General features: G+C 55.5%; 2 protein-coding genes across 50 annotated transcripts; one reads left to right on the top strand and one right to left on the bottom strand.

Annotated features, from left to right (window-relative positions):
* Positions 1 to 4,450: 4,450 nt before the first annotated feature.
* TMUB2 (transmembrane and ubiquitin like domain containing 2) lies at positions 4,451 to 9,265 on the top strand. 24 transcript variants are annotated; one of them, XM_063798516.1, is made up of 6 exons: positions 4,503 to 4,640; positions 5,207 to 5,274; positions 5,436 to 5,538; positions 6,469 to 6,833; positions 6,945 to 7,122; positions 8,035 to 9,265. In XM_063798516.1, exons 4-6 carry the CDS (start codon positions 6,581 to 6,583, stop codon positions 8,396 to 8,398), a joined length of 795 nt encoding a protein of 264 aa, XP_063654586.1. In that variant the 5' UTR covers positions 4,503 to 4,640; positions 5,207 to 5,274; positions 5,436 to 5,538; positions 6,469 to 6,580; the 3' UTR covers positions 8,399 to 9,265. The 24 variants fall into 24 exon arrangements, with proteins under 24 accessions (XP_001140790.2, XP_016787183.1, XP_063654578.1 ...); XM_063798515.1 differs by lacking the exon at positions 4,503 to 4,640 and adding an exon at positions 4,752 to 4,962; XM_063798514.1 differs by lacking the exon at positions 5,207 to 5,274 and having other exon boundaries at positions 4,498 to 4,640; positions 6,556 to 6,833.
* A 73-nt stretch (positions 9,266 to 9,338) lies between these two features.
* On the bottom strand, positions 9,339 to 17,410 carry ATXN7L3 (ataxin 7 like 3). 26 transcript variants are annotated; one of them, XM_054671425.2, is made up of 13 exons: positions 17,022 to 17,410; positions 15,548 to 15,658; positions 15,126 to 15,279; positions 14,756 to 14,927; positions 14,457 to 14,554; positions 13,929 to 13,951; positions 13,567 to 13,612; positions 13,333 to 13,361; positions 12,952 to 13,020; positions 12,631 to 12,674; positions 12,302 to 12,373; positions 12,051 to 12,208; positions 9,339 to 11,945 (listed from the first exon to the last, which is right to left on the bottom strand). In XM_054671425.2, the coding sequence occupies exons 2-13, from the start codon at positions 15,596 to 15,598 to the stop codon at positions 11,797 to 11,799; spliced, it is 1,065 nt and encodes a 354-aa protein (XP_054527400.1). In that variant the 5' UTR covers positions 15,599 to 15,658; positions 17,022 to 17,410; the 3' UTR covers positions 9,339 to 11,796. The 26 variants fall into 26 exon arrangements, with proteins under 26 accessions (XP_054527400.1, XP_016787198.1, XP_054527397.1 ...); XM_016931709.4 differs by having other exon boundaries at positions 13,567 to 13,633; positions 15,126 to 15,258; XM_054671422.2 differs by having other exon boundaries at positions 13,333 to 13,418; positions 15,126 to 15,258.
* Between the last annotated feature and the right edge of the window lie 466 nt (positions 17,411 to 17,876).

The following is a 17,876-nucleotide window of genomic DNA, read 5'->3' as shown; positions in this document are numbered from 1 at the left end:
AGGGCCAGGTGCTGTGTAGTCCCACCTACAAGGGAGGCTGAGGCAGGAGGATCACTGGACCCCAGGAGTTTGAGACCAGTCTGGGCAAGAGTGTGACACTGTCCCTAAAACAATTTTTTTTTTGAGACAGGGGCTCTCTGTGTTGCCTAGGTTGGAGTGTGGTGGCACGATCACTGCTCATAGCAGCCTCAACCTTCCACACTCAAGCAATACTCCTCCCAAGTAGGTGGTACTACAGGCATGCACCACAACGGGTCTCACTATGTTGCTGAGGCTGGGGAAAAAAAAAGGCCAGGCACGGTGGCTCATGCCTGTAATCCCAGCACTTTGGGAGGCCAAGGGGGGCAGATCACTTGAGTCCTAGAGTTTGAGACCAGCCTGGGCAACATAACAAGATCCTGTCTCTAGAAATTAAAAAAAAAGAAAACACAAAATACTTAGCCAGGCGTGCTGGTGCATATGGTGGTTCCAGCTACTCAGGAGGCTGAGGTGGTGGGAGGATCGCTTGAGTCCAGCAAGCAGAGGTCGCAGAGAGCTGAGGTCACAGCAAGCTGAGATTGTGCCACTGCACTCCAGCCTGGGCGACAGAGTGAGACCCCATTTCAAAAAAAAAATAAAAAAAATGAATAAAAATAACAGAAACACAAAGCCTCTCATAGACCCAGAACCTATAGTACCTATCACAGGAGGGAACTGGGGAGGAGCTCCCAGCAGTCTTCTCCTGAGTCAGCAGTCTTTTTGCTGAGGGATCCTAGGGTCTCCAGTCCCAATACCAGTTGGAGTTATACAGTGGAGACAGGGATCCAAAGTCCTGGGGTCTGCCTCCTGCTGCAGCTGCCCAACCTTCCCTCCTCCAGGAGAGTTGTATCTTTGGGATTCCATTTCATCAACACAAAGACAGTTTTTTCACCTTGTTATGCAGAATGCAACACCCCCTTTCTGGATGAAAATTTGTGCTTTAGTTTTACAGAGCCAAAAGGCCTGACAGAAGAAAAAGAACTCCTCCCTAGAGAGGGAGGCTGGGAGCCTCACTCTCAGGGGCAATGCTGAACTTTCTACCCCTTTACAGCACGCCGACCACAGACAGCTCAGCCTTTTCTGATATATTTACAACTACAAAAGATACCGTTAAAAAAGAAAAATACCTGGGTGCAGTGGCTTACGCCTGTAATCCCAGCACTTGGGGAGGCCGAGGCGGGTGGATCGCCTGAGGTCAGGAGTTCAAGACCAGCCTGGCTGACATTGTGAAACCCTTTCTCTACTAAAAATACAAAAAGTAGGCCAGGCGCGATAGCTCACGCCTATAATCCCAGCACTTTCGGAGGCCGAGGCAGGCAGATCACCTGAGGCCAGGAGTTCAAGACCAGCCTGGCCAACATGGTGAAACCCTGTCCCTACTAAAAATACAAAAATTAGCCAGGTGTGGTGGCACACACATATACTCCCAGCTATTCAGTAGGTTGAGGCAGGAGAATCGCTTGAACCTGGGAAGCAGAAGTTGCAGTGAGCTGAGATCTCCCACTGCACTCCAGCCTGGGTGACAGCAAAACTCTTGTCTCCAAAAAAAAAAAAAAAAAAAAAAAAAAATCAGGATACAAGGCCAGGTGTGCAAATCCTGTTGGTGGACAAATCGCCTCTTTGGGGGCAATTTGGCCACTTCCTTAAACACTGTTCCCAGTTACACAAAAGGCAGGCTACATACAGGAATATTCCTCTCAGCGTTGCTTGCAACAACTCATGTTGGAGTGGTTAGACAAATCCATATTACCCATGGCAGGAAAGAACTAGGGAGGGATTCCAAGTGACCAGCATGTGTACTGCCTTGGGAAGATCTCCCAGAGTGGTTTTTATTGATTGATTGAAACGGGGTCTTTCTGTATGCCAGGCTGGAGTGCAGTGACGCAATCACAGCTCACTGTAGCCTTGACCTCCTAGGCTCCAATGATTCTCCCACCTCAGCCTCCCAAGTAGCTGGGACTACAGGCACACACCACCAGGCCTGGCTAATTTTTAAATTTTTTGTAGTGACAGGGTCTCGCAATGTTGCCCATGCTGGTTTCAAACTCCTGGACTCAAGTGATCCTCCCACCTTAGCCTCCCAAAGTGCTGCAATTACACTCTAGAGCCACCATGCTCAGCTGAAGACAATTATTTTCCTTTACATTTTTTTTATTTTGAGACGGAGTCTCACTCTGTCTCCCAGGTTGGAGCATAGTGGCGCGATCACAGCTCTCTGCAATCTTGACCCTAGGGTCAAGCAATCATCCCACCTCAGCCTCCTGAGTAGCTGGCTCATGGCTCACTGCAGCCTTAACCTCCTAGGGTCAATCATCCCACTTCAGCCTCCTGAGTAGCTGGGACCACAGGCACACGCCACCATGCCCAGCTAATTAATTTTTTTTTAGAGATGGGGGTCTCACCATATTGCCCAGGCTGGTCTTGAACTCCTGGCTCAAGGGATCCTCCTGCCTCAGCCTCCCAAAGTGCTGGGATTACAAGTATGAGCCACTGTGCCCGGCTTTGTGAATGTACTTAATGCCACTAAATTGCAAACTTAAAAACAGTTAAAATGGTTTTAAGTTTTATGTTACGTATATGTATATATTGATCTTTAGAGATAGAGGTCTCCCTGTGTTGCCCAGGCTGGCCTTTAACTCCTGGGCTCAAGTGAACTGCTGAGTCAGCCTTCAGAGTAGCTGGGACTACAGGTGCATGCCACTGTGCCTAGCTATGTTTATTTTACCACAATGAAAGGACTTACAAAAAAGAAGCTAGACACCGAAGAGGATACACAGTTGGATTCCATTTATAGCAAGTACAAAAACAGGAAAAACTAATGTATGGTGACAGACGTCAGAATAGTGATTACTCTTTGGAGGTTAATGGCTAGAAGAAGACATGAAGGGGGAGATTCTGGGGTAATTCTTTCTTTCTTTTTTTCCTGAGACAGAGTCTCGCTCTGTCACCCCAGCTGGCGTGCAGTGGCTCCATCTCAGCTCACTGCAACCTCCGCCTCCCAGGTTCAAGCCATTCTCCTGCCTCAGCCTTCTGAGTAGCCAGGATTACAGGCGTGCGCCACCACGCCCGGCTAATTTTTGTATTTTTAGTAGAGACGGGATTTCACCATGTTACCCAGGCTGGTCTTGAACTCCTGACCTTGTGATCCGCCTGCCTTAGCCTCCTAACGTGCTGGGATTACAGGCGTGAGCCACCGCGCCAGTCCTAATTATCTATTTCTTGATCTAAGTGCTACTTCTGCCAGTGTTCAGTTGGTAGAAGCCACCGAGCTTTTTGCTTATGTTTGCCCCTGTCTGCATTATTTATCCTTTAATCAGTAGTTCTCCAAAACCCCAAACTCCAGCGCTTTTTTTTTTTTTTTTTTTTTTTTGGAGACAAGGCCTCCCTGTCGGGTGCAATGCAGTGGCTCAGATCATAGCTCACTGCAGCCCCGAACTCCTGGGCTCAAGCGATCCTCCCACCTCTGCCTCCCAAAGCGGTGGGATTACAAGAGTAAGCCACTCCCCCCGGCCACAGTAAGTTTTTAGAAAAAATTTTAATTGCGGCCGAGCGCGGTAGCTCACGCCTGTAATGCCAGCACTTTGGGAGGCCGAGACGGGGGCGGATCACCTGAGGTCGGGAGTTCGAGACCAGCCTGACCAACATGGAGAAACCCTGTCTCTACTAAAATACAAAATTAGCGGGGCGTGGTGGCGCATGCCTGTAATCCCAGCTACTCGGCAGGCTGAGGCAAAAGAATCGCTTGAACCCGGGGGGGCGGAGGTTGCAGTGAGCCGAGATCGCGCCATTGCACTCCAGCCTGGGCAACAAGAGCGGAACTCCCGTCTCAAAAAAGAAAAAAGAAAAAAATTTAATTGCAAAAATCTGGATAAGTTCTTGAAAGCTGGACTTTTCCCCCTTTTTGTGTCCTAAGCCTGCGCCGAATCTGTGCCTTCTTTGAAATGCTTTCCCGCCTTCTTTCTCCGGGTCCCACACTACCTGGGGCCGCACTCTTCAAGCACTGGATGCTGACTAACTCGTCTCCTTATCTGTCTTCCCGACTGGCCCAGAGCTGAGTTCTTACTAATCCCCGCTAACCTGGAGTTAGGTGCGCGTTGCAAAGCAGTAACGAATCCAATCAGCCGGGGAGGCAGACAGCAAGGCCGGAAGAACAAAGTTGGAAAGGGAAACGTCGCACCGGCTCTGCCCAGCGGCGCCAGCCCGGGCAACCTTCCGCAGTCGCGAAGCCACGCCCCTTTCCCAAGTACCTCCGCGCTAACTCCTCCCCCCTGGCCCCGCCTCTCACCCTGGATTGCCTAAGGCCCCGCCCACCAGGCTTGGCCCCGCTCTGGGAGGGCCGCAATCCCGCCAACAATGACTCCACCCCTCCTTCCGCTGAGAAACCTGTCCCTTTTATTTAAAGAATACCTTTTACGTCAGCCCGTCTTACGCAGCTTTCCGTCATCAGTGCAAGGCGCGGAGGCGGGACTTCCTGTCCCTGGTATAACAGCTTCCGGGAGAAGCCGGAAGAGACCGGACCCTGAACAGAATCGCAGATTGCCAGCCCTTTTCCCGACCCCTACGGAAAGACGAGTCCAGGGGCCGTCCTGGCGAGGTCAAAACATTTAGTCTGGTCTTTTCAGGTGAGGACTTCCCCATCCAGGCACAGTGCCGGTCCAATCCCCCTTTAATTTCCCATGACTCCTCGCGTCCTGAAGCCCCGCCCCCAGTTCCCCAGCCCCGCCCCGAAGTTTGAGGGGTGTGGACGGTTTGTGACCCCCTTAGCCGACCCTACTCCTCACTGGCCGGGACAACTGGTCTTATCACGGAGGCTGGGGCCAGGCAGCCCTTCGGTTCGGGTGGGCCCATGGACCCGAGTCCAACGCCGAGGGAATAGGACCATCCAAAAGCGGAAACTTCGCCTCAGAAAAAGGGTGCGGGACCCCTCCTCACCGTGCGGTCACGGTACGGACAGGGTAGATCACAGGCTGAGGGACAGAGCAAAGACCCCTGAGGCCGGACACCTGGGGTCCTGCCGGGCCCCTCCCCACGAGAGTTCACTGTGTCTGTGCCAATCGTTTTCGTCTTTCTTCGCCGCAGTTTCTTTTTCTGTAAATCATGGTTAATGACATTAACCTTCTTACCATCAGGGGTTAGTTGTGGGTGTGATAAATAATTACTACCGTTATTAAGCAATTGCAATTTGCAGTGTGCCAGGCACTGTGCCAAGTATTTTGCTTCGATGATTTCACGTCATCTTCAAAACAACCTCATGAGGTAGGTACTGTTTTTAACCCCATTTTACTGATGAGAAAGCTGAGGCTCTGAGAAAGTTGTCTGAGGTGTTATAGCTAGTAAGACGCAAGACGGGTTATAATTAGTTGTTTTTCTAACTCCAGGGCCGGTATATTAAATAAGGATGTTGATGTGTTCCACAGATAATTATTTGAGCAACTACTGGGGCATTATATTGGACACTTCAGTACCAAGAGAAATACATACGATCCTTGTCTACCAGGAGTGTAATAGAAAGATGGACAGGTACATAAGTATAATGAAGTTTTATAGGTGCTGTGAGAATAGTCTGATAATGGTAATCACCAGACTGGATTTGCCCAGGGACAGCTGTGAAAGCAGCAGATTCTCCAAGGGAAATAGTAGGTACTCCAAGGAGCAAGCAGGGACCCTTCCTGCCTTTCTAAGAAACTGCAGCAGCAGAACCTTCACAGTGAAAGAAGAGAGACTGAGATATGGATTGTGAGAGCTGTTATGGAATCTTTTTCAAATCACTCCACTTGGGGAGTGGTCATTGCAGGAGTGGGCCCATGGTGACCCAGGAAGGTGGTGCTTCTGGTGTCTGTCCCACGTTGCTCCCCAGGGCTTGCCAGAAGTTTCAGAGGTGGCACATAATGTCTGCTGCATAGTATCTGCCCGCGGTCCCTACAGAGTTATCGTTTTAGATTTGTCTGACTCTGCTTTTGATGGTAGGTCAGTTTTCTTTGGCTCTTGACATCTGGCAGCCTGGATCTGTGACCAGGAATGAAATAGGCTCAAATGAGACAATCTGGCAGGGATGGCTAAACAGTGCTTCCAAGGGGGCCCCACAGTAAAATATTCCAGGCTTTTGGGTCTCTCTGAAGCCACTTTGGAGGCTGCTTAGGAGGCATATTTGCTTGACCAAGCGATAGAAATCCTAGAGAAACTCAGGCCTCAGCAAAGATTTTTCCTCATTCACCAAAAGAGCAACAACAGTAGCAGCAGCAGCAGCAGCAAGGCTGTGGGCTTTTCCTGCTGATCCACACTCATTGGGAAGTTGGAGTTTGAGAGAGGAAGGTCACAGAACGTGAAAGCAAGAGTTTCACAATAGAGGCAAAGGGTAGGGTAGGTCTTTAGCTTTAGGTTGGGGTGCCGGAATTAGGAAGGTTTGTGCCCCCTTCTACACAACACTGAACTCCTTTTTTTTTTTTTCAGGGCTGGGTCAGTTAGAACCTAAACAAACTAGAGACCTGGTTGCAACCCCTCAGGCTCTGCTGATGCTGTCCCCCTTTGTTCCTGCAGCGTGGACCCTGCCAGCAGCCAGGCCATGGAGCTCTCTGATGTCACCCTCATTGAGGGTGTGGGTAATGAGGTGATGGTGGTGGCAGGTGTGGTGGTGCTGATTCTAGCCTTGGTCCTAGCTTGGCTCTCTACCTACGTAGCAGACAGCGGTAGCAACCAGCTCCTGGGCGCTATTGTGTCAGCAGGCGACACATCCGTCCTCCACCTGGGGCATGTGGACCACCTGGTGGCAGGCCAAGGCAACCCCGAGCCAACTGAACTCCCCCATCCATCAGAGGGTAATGATGAGAAGGCTGAAGAGGCTGGTGAAGGTCGGGGAGACTCCACAGGGGAGGCTGGAGCTGGGGGTGGTGTTGAGCCCAGCCTTGAGCATCTCCTTGACATTCAAGGCCTGCCCAAAAGACAAGCAGGTGCAGGCAGCAGCAGTCCAGAGGCCCCCCTGAGATCTGAGGATAGCACCTGCCTCCCTCCCAGCCCTGGCCTCATCACTGTGCGGCTCAAATTCCTCAATGATACCGAGGAGCTGGCTGTGGCTAGGCCAGAGGATACCGTGGGTGCCCTGAAGAGGTGAGTGGCCTGGGAAGTGGGAAGCTGCTTGTGCTCATCCCCCAGCCCTTGGTTGCCTCTAAGGAGGCTGGTGCAGACATGGGAGCTGCAGCAAAGTGTAAGATCCAGCCCCTACCAAGGGCAGGTAGATACTTTCTTAGAAATACACCCTTCAGGCCGGGTGCAGTGGCTCCCGGGACTTTGGGAGGCCGAGGCGGGTGCATCACGAGCTTAGGAGTTCGAGACCAGCCTGACCAACATGGTGAAACCCCATCTCTACTAAACATACAAAAATCAGCCGGGCGTGGTGGCGCACGCCTGCAATCCCAGCTACTCAGGAGGCTGAGGCAGGAGAATCGCTTGAACCCAGGAGGTGGAGGTTGCAGTGAGCTGAGATTGCGCCACTGCACTCCAGCCTGGGCAACAGAGTGAGACTCCATCTAAAAAAACAAAGAAACAAATATACCCCTCATTAGTTAAGGATAAAGATGAGGGGGGCCTGTCGCGGTGGCTCACGCCTGTAATCCCAGCACTTTGGGAGGCCAAGGTGGGCAGATCACAAGGTCAAGATATCGCGACCATCCTGGCCAGCATGGTGAAACCCTGTCTCTACTAAAAAAAAAAATACAAAAATTAGCTGGGCATGGTGGCGCACTCCTGTAGTCCCAGCTACTCGGGAGGGTGAGGCAGGAGAATTGCTTGAACCCGGGAGGCAGAGGTTGCAGTGAGCCGAGATCGCGCCACTGCACTCCAGCCTGGCAACAGAGTGAGACTCCGTCTCAAAAAAAAAAAAAAAAAAAAAAAGGATAAAGATGAGGGAAAAAAAAATCCACCCTCCAGTTTTTCCCCACTCCCCTGCTTTGTTGGTCCAGGCCTGTTTGCCTTCTCATTCCTCACCCTCTATCTTTTCTTCCATGTCTTTCATCCTTACAGCAAATACTTCCCTGGACAAGAAAGCCAGATGAAACTGATCTACCAGGGCCGCCTGCTACAAGACCCAGCCCGCACACTGCGTTCTCTGAACATTACCGACAACTGTGTGATTCACTGCCACCGCTCACCCCCAGGGTCAGCTGTTCCAGGCCCCTCAGCCTCCTTGGCCCCCTCAGCCACTGAGCCACCCAGCCTTGGTGTCAATGTGGGCAGCCTCATGGTGCCTGTCTTTGTGGTGCTGTTGGGTGTGGTCTGGTACTTCCGAATCAATTACCGCCAATTCTTCACAGCACCTGCCACTGTCTCCCTGGTGGGAGTCACCGTCTTCTTCAGCTTCCTAGTATTTGGGATGTATGGACGATAAGGACATAGGAAGAAAATGAAAGGCATGGTCTTTCTCCTTTATGGCCTCCCCACTTTTCCTGGCCAGAGCTGGGCCCAAGGGCCTGGGAGGGAGGGGTGGAAAGGATGTGATGGAAATCTCCTCCATAGGACACAGGAGGCAAGTACGCGGCCTCCCCTTCTCATCCACAGGAGTACAGATGTCCCTCCCGTGCAAGCACAACTCAGGTAGAAATGAGGATGTCATCTTCCTTCACTTTTAGGGTCCTCTGAAGGAGTTCAAAGCTGCTGGCCAAGCTCAGTGGGGAACCTGGGCTCTGAGATTCCCTCCCACCTGTGGTTCTGACTCTTCCCAGTGTCCTGCATGTCTGCCCCCAGCACCCAGGGCTGCCTGCAAGGGCAGCTCAGCATGGCCCCAGCACAACTCCGTAGGGAGCCTGGAGTATCCTTCCATTTCTCAGCCAAATACTCATCTTTTGAGACTGAAATCACACTGGCGGGAATGAAGATTGTGCCAGCCTTCTCTTATGGGCACCTAGCCGCCTGCACCTTCTTCCTCTACCCCTTAGCAGGAATAGGGTGTCCTCCCTTCTTTCAAAGCACTTTGCTTGCATTTTATTTTATTTTTTTAAGAGTCCTTCATAGAGCTCAGTCAGGAAGGGGATGGGGCACCAAGCCAAGCCCCCAGCATTGGGAGCAGCCAGGCCACAGCTGCTGCTCCCGTAGTCCTCAGGCTGTAAGCAAGAGACAGCACTGGCCCTTGGCCAGCGTCCTACCCTGCCCAACTCCAAGGACTGGGTATGGATCGCTGGGCCCTAGGCTCTTGCTTCTGGGGCTATTGGAGGGCCAGTGTCTGTGACTGAATAAAGTTCCATTTTGTGGTCCTGCAGCCTCTTTCTGTGACAGAGAATGGCTATGCGCTGCCCCCAGCAAAATGGTAATGAGAGTAGATAGGCCGGGGCTACCAACGGGAGATGCAGTTTATTTACACCAGCAGCCATGGGGGCAGAGGGAATACACAGCGTTTACAAAGTTAGCTACCTGTACAGAATGGATTACATATGCAAAAATAAAAATCTCAAGACCACAGGACAGCGTGAGCCCCACCCCCCTCCCCCAATGACCCCAGCATGCGGTAATGCCAGGCGGGTGGCCCCTGGGCATGCGGGGGGGAGTGATGCATGGAAGGAAAAGCCACCGGCCATGGAAATTAGTACAGAACCCCCCCACACACACTCAGACACAGGATACAGGGCGGACGACACCTAGCCGGGGTGGGAAGGATGGGAATTGAAACCCACACAGCCTGCTGTTAGAGGGAGGGGAGTGGGGAGCTCCTAGCCCCTGTTCAACTACATGGTAGGGGGGGCACTCTCTCCCCAGAAGGAAAAGGGTTTGTTCCCTCAGGGTCCCTGCTGGACCAAGCCCATCTCTTACCCAGCCTGGGCAGGGGGCTCTGCCCTGAGGGCGGGCCAAGGAACAATGGGGAAGTTTATGTGGACAAACCAGTTCCCAAGCTACTTCCCACTTCTCCCTCCTCCAACCAGAAGGGGGAAAAAGGGAGAGGCCACAGGGCAAAGAGTGTATTAGGGCCTGAGCTGCAGCTGCCTCTCAGAAGGGAGAGTGGCCCACAGCCTTCCTCCCTTCACCTTCAGCCCACTCCCCAGACTGCATCTGGAAGCGGCTAGAGGCCTGCTGAGATCCTCCTCTCCCTCTGGCCTCCTCTCGGAGGGAGACTACGGAGGGCCAAGAATAGAGAAGCCCAGGCCCCGGGATTTATTCTAACTCCTGCCAAAATCTGTTTGGCTTTTTAAAAAATAATCACAATTTGTGGGTTAAAAACCAATGTGCAACCAGGCATGAGCCACAATCAGAACCACCCCAGCGGGAGAGCGGAGTTCCAGACAGGGCATTGCAGCCCCATCTCTGTTGTTCCCTTAACCCTCTAGGGTCCCTAACCCGATCAGTCCAACCAGTCCTGGGTACTAACTACCCAAATGTGGGATGGCTCCTCTTGGGAAGAGGGTAGGGGACATGTCCAGCAAGTGCCAGAGAACTTGGCTCAGGGTCACCTCCACCCGTGTCAGTCAGCTCTGCTCCCAGCCCAGGTCGCGGTCCTCCAGCTTGGCTCCTGGGAGTGGTGGTGCCCGCATGGAGGGGGGACGGTACATCTCTTTAGGATGTAGACCAGGCAGGTGGGCACACTGGCATGACAGTCCCACAGAGGGGCAATGACACCCCTTCCCCTCCACTGACAACCTGGGGCACAGAGGCCACCCTCTCTTCCCACCCAACTCCTAGCAAAGGGGGAGAGGCACAAGATTAGGATTTTCCTCAGAGCCCCAAACCACAAGTACAGAATAAATAACTTAAAAGCGCTAAGGAAGGGAAACAGGGCAGGCTTTGGAGGCAGGAGCGCTGAGAGGAACTGAAGCCAGTCAAGGTGAAGGGGGTGGAAGCAGCAGTTGGGAACCTGGGCTGCCCCGGTAGGGCAGTGGGGCAGGGTGGGCAGGAGGAACACGGGGCCACCCCAGGAGGGTGAGGCTGGGTCCCTTCCTGGGGCAGGGAATGAGGTAAGAAAACATTTCAAATAAAGCAGCACCGTTCCCTCTCACCTTGGGGCCCCACTCCTCACCAGCCCTGGGTCAGGGAGGAGAGGCAGGGGGAGGAATTCTGACACTTCTCCCTCTTCCTACCCTCCCTTTCCCATTCCTTGAAGCTGTAGAGGCTGGAGGCCCTTTCCTGGCACCCAACAAAAGGACAGCTCCTGCTGCCAAGGAGGCCCATGGGGACTGAGGGGAAAGGGCTGCCCCTGTGAGGGGCAGGGAAGGTGGCGGCAGTTCTGGACGCCCACCTCAGCAGACAGCACTCTGTGCCTGCCTACCCCTGGGACTGGGGGCATTTGATAAGATTCTGCACACAGACAGGACATGCCCAGCCTTGCCCCTCAGCTCCAAGCACCGGACCCATTCACATTGCTGAGGGCGGCCAAGGCAGGCCCCCTCCAGGCTCAGCTTCCAACCCACAGCCTCCCGGGTCGCCACATTGCCCCTCAGCAGGGCTTAGTCCAGTTCCTGGGGTGGGGGGCAGGCAGTGCCCTGGCACAGTGCCCAGGTCAGGCCCCTGGCCTAGCTGGACATCCAGTAACTCACAGAATAAATAGGAAAACCGCCTCCCCACCAAACTTATGTCCAAGGCATAATATGTCCAGGTCTGAGTCCTGCACGCCGAGGAGTCGTGCTCCATTGCAGAGGACTTTGACACCCCCCAGGGGCGCATAATCGGATCCTCTGCCTGCCTGGCCCACCAAGCTTCCCAAGCCCCAACCCCCAGCAGCTGTCCATTTGCCAGGCTATGCCACCTGGGTGGGGGTCAGGAGAGAGGGCTCTGCTCAGCCAAAGGCTATCCCTTGCACCCAAGTCAGTTGATGTCGTCATAGATGCTGGGCGTCGGGGGTGCCGGTGGCTTTGGCTTCTTCTTCTTGTTGGAACCTAGGCCGGAGGCAGTCCCTACCAGGCTCAGATGGGATTTCTTTTTCTTGGTTTTCCGTGACTCAGAGCTGTTGGTACCTGTAGAGAAAGAGACACAAGGGATGAGAGTATGGTTATGGCAGGAGAGGTGGCACCCCCATGGCTTTGGGCACAGAGCCCCTAGGGCCCAACTGCATCACGTACCTAGACCCCATCCCTGATTTTCACTCGTCTTGGAGGAGCCTGAATCAGAGGGTGAGAGGTCAGAGGAGCCGTCCCACTGAAGCCGGCTGATCAGGGCCTGGCTGTCAGTCATGTCAAAGCTGTCATTATCCAGGGAGCTCTCGACCTCTGGAAGGACACTGGAAAGGGGATGAGCCAAAGAAGGGCTTTAGAGATAGTGATCATCACCCTAACTGGTCACAACCCCCCACCCTTCCTGTAGGGCCACTTACGCCGAGGGCCCGAGAAAATAAATCCGTACGGTTCGCCTCTGCTCATCTGTGTGCTGTGGGCAGCGCAGGGACCTGGTGGTGAGGCAAGGCAGGGAGGGGTCTGAGGAACTCAGGTAAAGCCCCTCCCCTCGGCAAGGCAGGAGCCACGGGCACAGACAGGGAAGGGGTGAATGCAGATTCGTCCCCAGATTGTGGCCAAAGGCCTGATCATTAGAGGAGGGAAGGGGAAGGGCAGGAGCCCCATTGCTCAAGTCCAGGGGTACTCCCAACCCATGCCCATGGTGAGTGTGCAGGAAGCACCTGGCCCCCTTTCTAGGTTCTGTGCTCACCTTGTGCACATCTTCTTGGTGTGTTCAGAAATCACCCCACATTGCTGGAAGAGGAATATAAGCTGAAAGGAGGAATGGAAGGAACCTACTCTAGATGTTAGATGTTTCTTTCTGTATAAATGCTAGATAGCACAAGCAGAGATGGCCAAAGGTGTCCAGAGCAGACGGTCCCAGGACACTATGGGCCGGGAAACCTAATTCCAGACAGAGAGAACGATACGGCCCTGACTGCTAGGTCACCAGCTTCCTCCCAGGCCTTGACCACTGCCTATGGCTCCAGCCCACTCCCAGGGACCTTCTCTCTTGCTGGTCCTCCCTCACCGTGGTTAGCAGGCTGCGAAGCTCCTCCGGCCCCAGGGTCTCATAGCTGATCCCAGTTGAATTGTTATACTGCAGGAGAACCAGAGGTACAGGTTAGAGATGGGGCAGAGAAAAGAGAAGGACAGGGGTGGAAGTGAGAATCAGTCCCTCTGGTCCCTTTCTAAGTGAGGCTTTAGAACGACCCTGCCGTTTTCCAAGTGATTTGTCTCATCCCATCTGCCAATGGATAAGGGGTGGGACTCAGAAAGAACATAAATATGTAAGATCCAAATAGCTCATCAGTGCCTCTGGCTGTCAGCATTCTGATCCCTACTTGTCCAAATCCCCACCACCTCACAACCAGGACAATGAGAGCGAGCATGAGGGGCGGCCCATACTCACCTTAAAAGGATCCGAATTGCTAAGTTCCCCTGAAGAAGAAAAAAGAAGGGGAAGGGTGTTTGATGCAGAGGTACAGACAGAGAACCCTGAAAATAACCAGAGAGGAAGTGGGGGTGACAGAAGGATCACAGGCCCTCCCTCAATTCCCCTATCCCCGGGCCCCACCTCCACCCCCCGGCAATGAGTCCCAGAAGACACAGCTAGAAGCATTCCCATTGCTCCGGCTCCACTTACCATTTTTGTGTTTTAAAGACTTGGATCTTCGAGGGGAATTGGGGTTCTGGAATGGGAGATACCATAGCTTTGGGGAAAGGGTAACGAAAAGGGGGAGCCGAGAACCCAGGGAAGGAAAAAAGATTTGACAAAGCAGCATCCTCAAATTCCTACTCTTCCTCCCCAGTAGGAGGCCTGTCTACCCATGTGCCCTCCCCCACCCCCCTTCCCCACCCACACTCCCTCGCCCCGGACCCACCAAAGACACCCTCAAGCCCCCAATGACCTCAGCCTTGAGTCATGACACTCGAGGACTCCCTGCCCAAAGGGGAGGGTATCTGTCCTTTACCCATTATTTCCCCAATGCCTGCCCCGGCTCTCACCTTGTCTGACTTTCTCTTCTTGGCTGTGGGAAACAAAAGCATAAAGAGCAGGGTTTCCGTTAAGTTCTCAATCTAAAAGCATCTCAAGAAAACCATACAACAGGCTGGGCACAGTGGCTCATGCCTGTAATCCCAGCACTTTGGGAGGCCCAGGCGGGCAGATCACGAGGTCAGAAGATCGAGACCATCCTGGCCAATATGGTGAAACCCCATCTCTACTAAAAATACAAAAATTAGCTGCGCATGGTAGCACGCGACTGTAATCCCAGCTACTCAGGAGGCTGACACAGGAGAATGGCTTGAACCCGGGAGACGGAGGTTGCAGTGAGCCGAGATCTCACCACTGCACCCCAGCCTGGGCCACAGAGCAAGAATCCATCTCAAAAAAAAAAAAAAAAAGGAAAAGGAAATCGCATAACTACACTCTCTCTTCATCATTCAAGGCAACAATTTGTGACCACTGTATACCCAATTCCTGCTTCCCACCTCATCCCAATGCCCCCCGGGTTTCCCCAGATCCCCAAGCACCTTTCTTCTCCGAGCCATAGGACCAGTCGTTGTCATTGATGTCATCATTATCTTCTTGGTCACTCTCAGACTTATTCATATTGTTGCTATTGGCAATCCTGCCAAGAGGAGGGAAGAGAAAGGGGCCAAGGGGACGGAAGAGAAAGGGGTCAAGGTGGTCACCCCGCTCTGCCCCCAACTTCAGAAGCAGGTGGAGCATCTGGGGCCAAGTAAAACCCACCCTCTGTACCTTCCCAATGCCCCCGGGGGACTACACCATGGCACAGGCTGCAGAGAACGGGCAGCTCTGGTTCCCTCACCGGCGGTTGGCGATTCGGCTGCTGTTCCGACCCATTCCCAGGCACTTCTCCAGATGGGGAGCAAAGCGGGAGGCGGCAATGCTGCGACTGCAATTGGGGCAAACACACTCCTTGCTCTTCCACTGGTTGAAAACCTGTCCAAAGATGTCCAAGCCCGGCTGGTCCACGATCTCTGGGGACAGGAGAGGCTGGCGATCAGGGTGGGCAGGACCCTCTCCTCTTGCTCCCACCTGGGGTCCCACGGCCTCTTCAATCCCTCCCCCGGCTCACAGGAGCTCCAGGTGCTACATCTAGCACAGTTTCCAGAGAAGGAAACTCCAGGCAGTCCCAGGGAAGGGCTGGACTGCTGCTCGTTCACCCTGAAGCTCACCAAAATCCTTCATGCTATCAGGGTCCGTGTCGTCCAAGAAGAAGTAGCCACACTTGACAGCCCGGTGTACCTCAAAGCAGAATCCCAAACAAGAATCCTCGACCAGGTCCGCGTATATCTCCTGAGCGATGGCCTGGGCCCCAGGGGAGAACATCTACGGTCACAAGAGTCACAGCCCCCTGGACTCTCACCAACCAAATCTGCTGCCAACTGGCCCCAGCCAAAAATCATGCTTTCTTTGCCATTTTCCCCATCTTGACTTCGTGTTCTTTCTTCTTCCTGGATCCTTGGCCTTTTCAGCTGGCTATTCCCTTTAAGGAACAAGGCTGACTACCCAAATTCCTCTTTGGTGTGGATGCCAGATACAGCGACGTAGAGACATCAAGAGAAAGAACTGGAGGCACACGTGGGGGAGCCCTCACCTCTAGTTTGCTGTTATCCAGGCCAGACAAAGACATTTCCTCCATTTTCATTTGTAAACTCTTGTGGAGACGGCGCTCTGACTGCTCATAGCACAGCGGGCGGCAACACGGCTGCACACACGGGAGTGGGGGTGTTGTTGAGTCCAAGGCACCTCTGAATGCGGCCACCTTCCCTCCCCACCTCGCTGCCCAAAGCTCAGTCCTGGCATCAGGGTCTCTCCCTCCCCAAGGCCCAGGCTCCCTAAGTCTGGATGGTCCTTCAAGGCCTGAAACCTAAAGGGGGCCTAGTCTTTCCCAGGCCTGAGCTCAGGCCCTGGACTCCACTGCCAATCAGAGTCTGGGTCTATAGGAGGCAGCAGCTCACCCTAGGTCCCCAAAACTCAAACCCCTCTTTGATACCCATGGTGCAATGCAGCAGGGGGAGGAGAAGGAACTCCAAGGCCTCAAAGCAAACCCACAGGGTGTGGCAAAGAACTGCACAGACTCCTAAATACACCCCCCGCCTTCCCTAAAGACTCTCCTCAGAGTCACCTCTGCTTTCAGCCAGGATGTCCACTTGGGGGGGTACTGCTACCAGAAGTAGAAATGGCCCTAGGACCCTACAACCTTCACCCCACTCTGTCTTCCCTTGAAATCAGCCTGCCACTCCACGAGGGGAGCAGAGCCTACAGGAGCCTAGAGCTAAGGGACATTTCTAGCCACCATGAGCAGGAACGGCGGGGGGTGGGGGGGAAGAGCCCGGTAGGGTGGCACGCCAGGAGCGGGCACTCCCCTTACCTGTTCTTCCTTTAAATAACCACCCGCCCTCCCTCAGGACCAGCCCGGAAGTCTCTCCAAGAGCCCCAAAGTCCAGGAACCCCCACCCAAGGATTCAGACACAGAACCCACAACCCAGGGCCCCTCGGAACGGTGGGTACGAGTTTCAGGAGCTGCCGGCCTAGAGTGGGGTGGGGACTGACGAATGAGCCGGGGGCACTGGGAAGGGTAGGAGGCCGGGCCTCGGCTCTTCCCCCGTCCCTGCGGCACTGCTGCTGCATCATACCGACTGGGGGGAGGAGAGCCGAGCCGCCGGGGCCGGCGCCGGGCCGGGACAGACCGACCCCCAGAGAGTGGGACGCGTCCCAGCCCCTCTCCTTCCCCGCCCGCCAGCAGCCCCGGCCGGCCGGGGAAAGGAGTCCGGGAGGGTGTCTCTATTGTCCCGGGGGCTGGGGCCTGGCTCCCTAACAAAGGCCCCGCGCCCCCTCCCCGGCCGGCCCTGCCCCGCCCAAGGGGGACCCAGACGGGGGAGAGCCAGGGGCCCCGGCCCGGCCGGGAAGCTGGGGGAAGCCGGGCGTTTCCGCGTCGGCCCGGGGGGAGGGGAAGGGGCGCTGACCCAGACCTGGGGGGAGGGGGCCCAAGCCCCGCCTTGGGCCCCGCCCCCCGCCCCCCACAGGCCCCTCCCCCGTCCCCGTCCCCGTCTCCGTCCCGTACTCACCCCGCCCGGGGGGCCGCGCCGGGGCCCGGCGGCCTCTCAGGGCCGCGTCCTCCGGCGGCGGCGACGGCGGCGGCTGCTCCGGAGCCCCATGTCCGTCGGTCCGTCCTCGCCTCTCCCCGGGGCCCAGGGCCCGGGGCCGGGGGGTCGGGCCGCCCCCCCGCCTCGCCGCCTCACCGGGCGGCCATGGCCCCTTCCCCTCCCTTCTTGTCCCGTCGCCGCCTCCTCCTCCTCACCTCACCCCGCCCGCGCGCAGTCCGCGCGCCGTCCGCGCGCCCCTCCCCCCGCCCCCCACTCCAGCCCGCCTCTCCCGGGCGGGGGGTGCGGCGCGAGCCCGGAGCGCGCGCGCGTGTGCCGCGACCGGAGGATGGATGGATGGAGCGAGCGTGAACGCGAGCGTGCGCGCGCGCGCCCCTCTCCCCCTCCCTCTGCGCGGGCGCGAGGCCAAGCGCGAGCGCGCTCCAACCTCCTCCTCTTCCTCCTCCCGCCCCTCCCCAACACCCCGCCCTCCCCCTCCTTTCCTCTTCCTTCTTTCGCTTTCGCGCGCCCAGCGACTGCTCGCGCCTGCTAGAAGGGCCCGAGCGCGTGCATCTGCCCCGCGGCCGCAGCTCGGCAGCATTTGCTCCAGGGGGCGGGGACCGGGAGGGGAGGAGGGGCGCCACGCCGCCGTCCAAAGTACCGGCGGACGGGGACGGGGGCGGAGAGATGGGCGGGGCCTTCGCGGACCTCCCCGACCAATCGCAGGGAGGCCTCGGCCTGGGAGGACCAATAAGATGGGGGTGGGTGGGGCGGCGTTCAAGGTGAGGTGCGCGGTGCGCTGGGGGCGGAGACGTTTTGCCGTCCCGGCCGGCTCGGGGG

The sequence above is a fragment of the Pan troglodytes genome, chromosome 19 (assembly GCF_028858775.2).
Source record: "Pan troglodytes isolate AG18354 chromosome 19, NHGRI_mPanTro3-v2.0_pri, whole genome shotgun sequence".
Taxonomy (NCBI): Eukaryota; Metazoa; Chordata; class Mammalia; order Primates; family Hominidae; genus Pan; species Pan troglodytes.
Note: the sequence above shows the minus strand (reverse complement) of the source record. Positions and strands in the feature narration are given on the sequence as shown.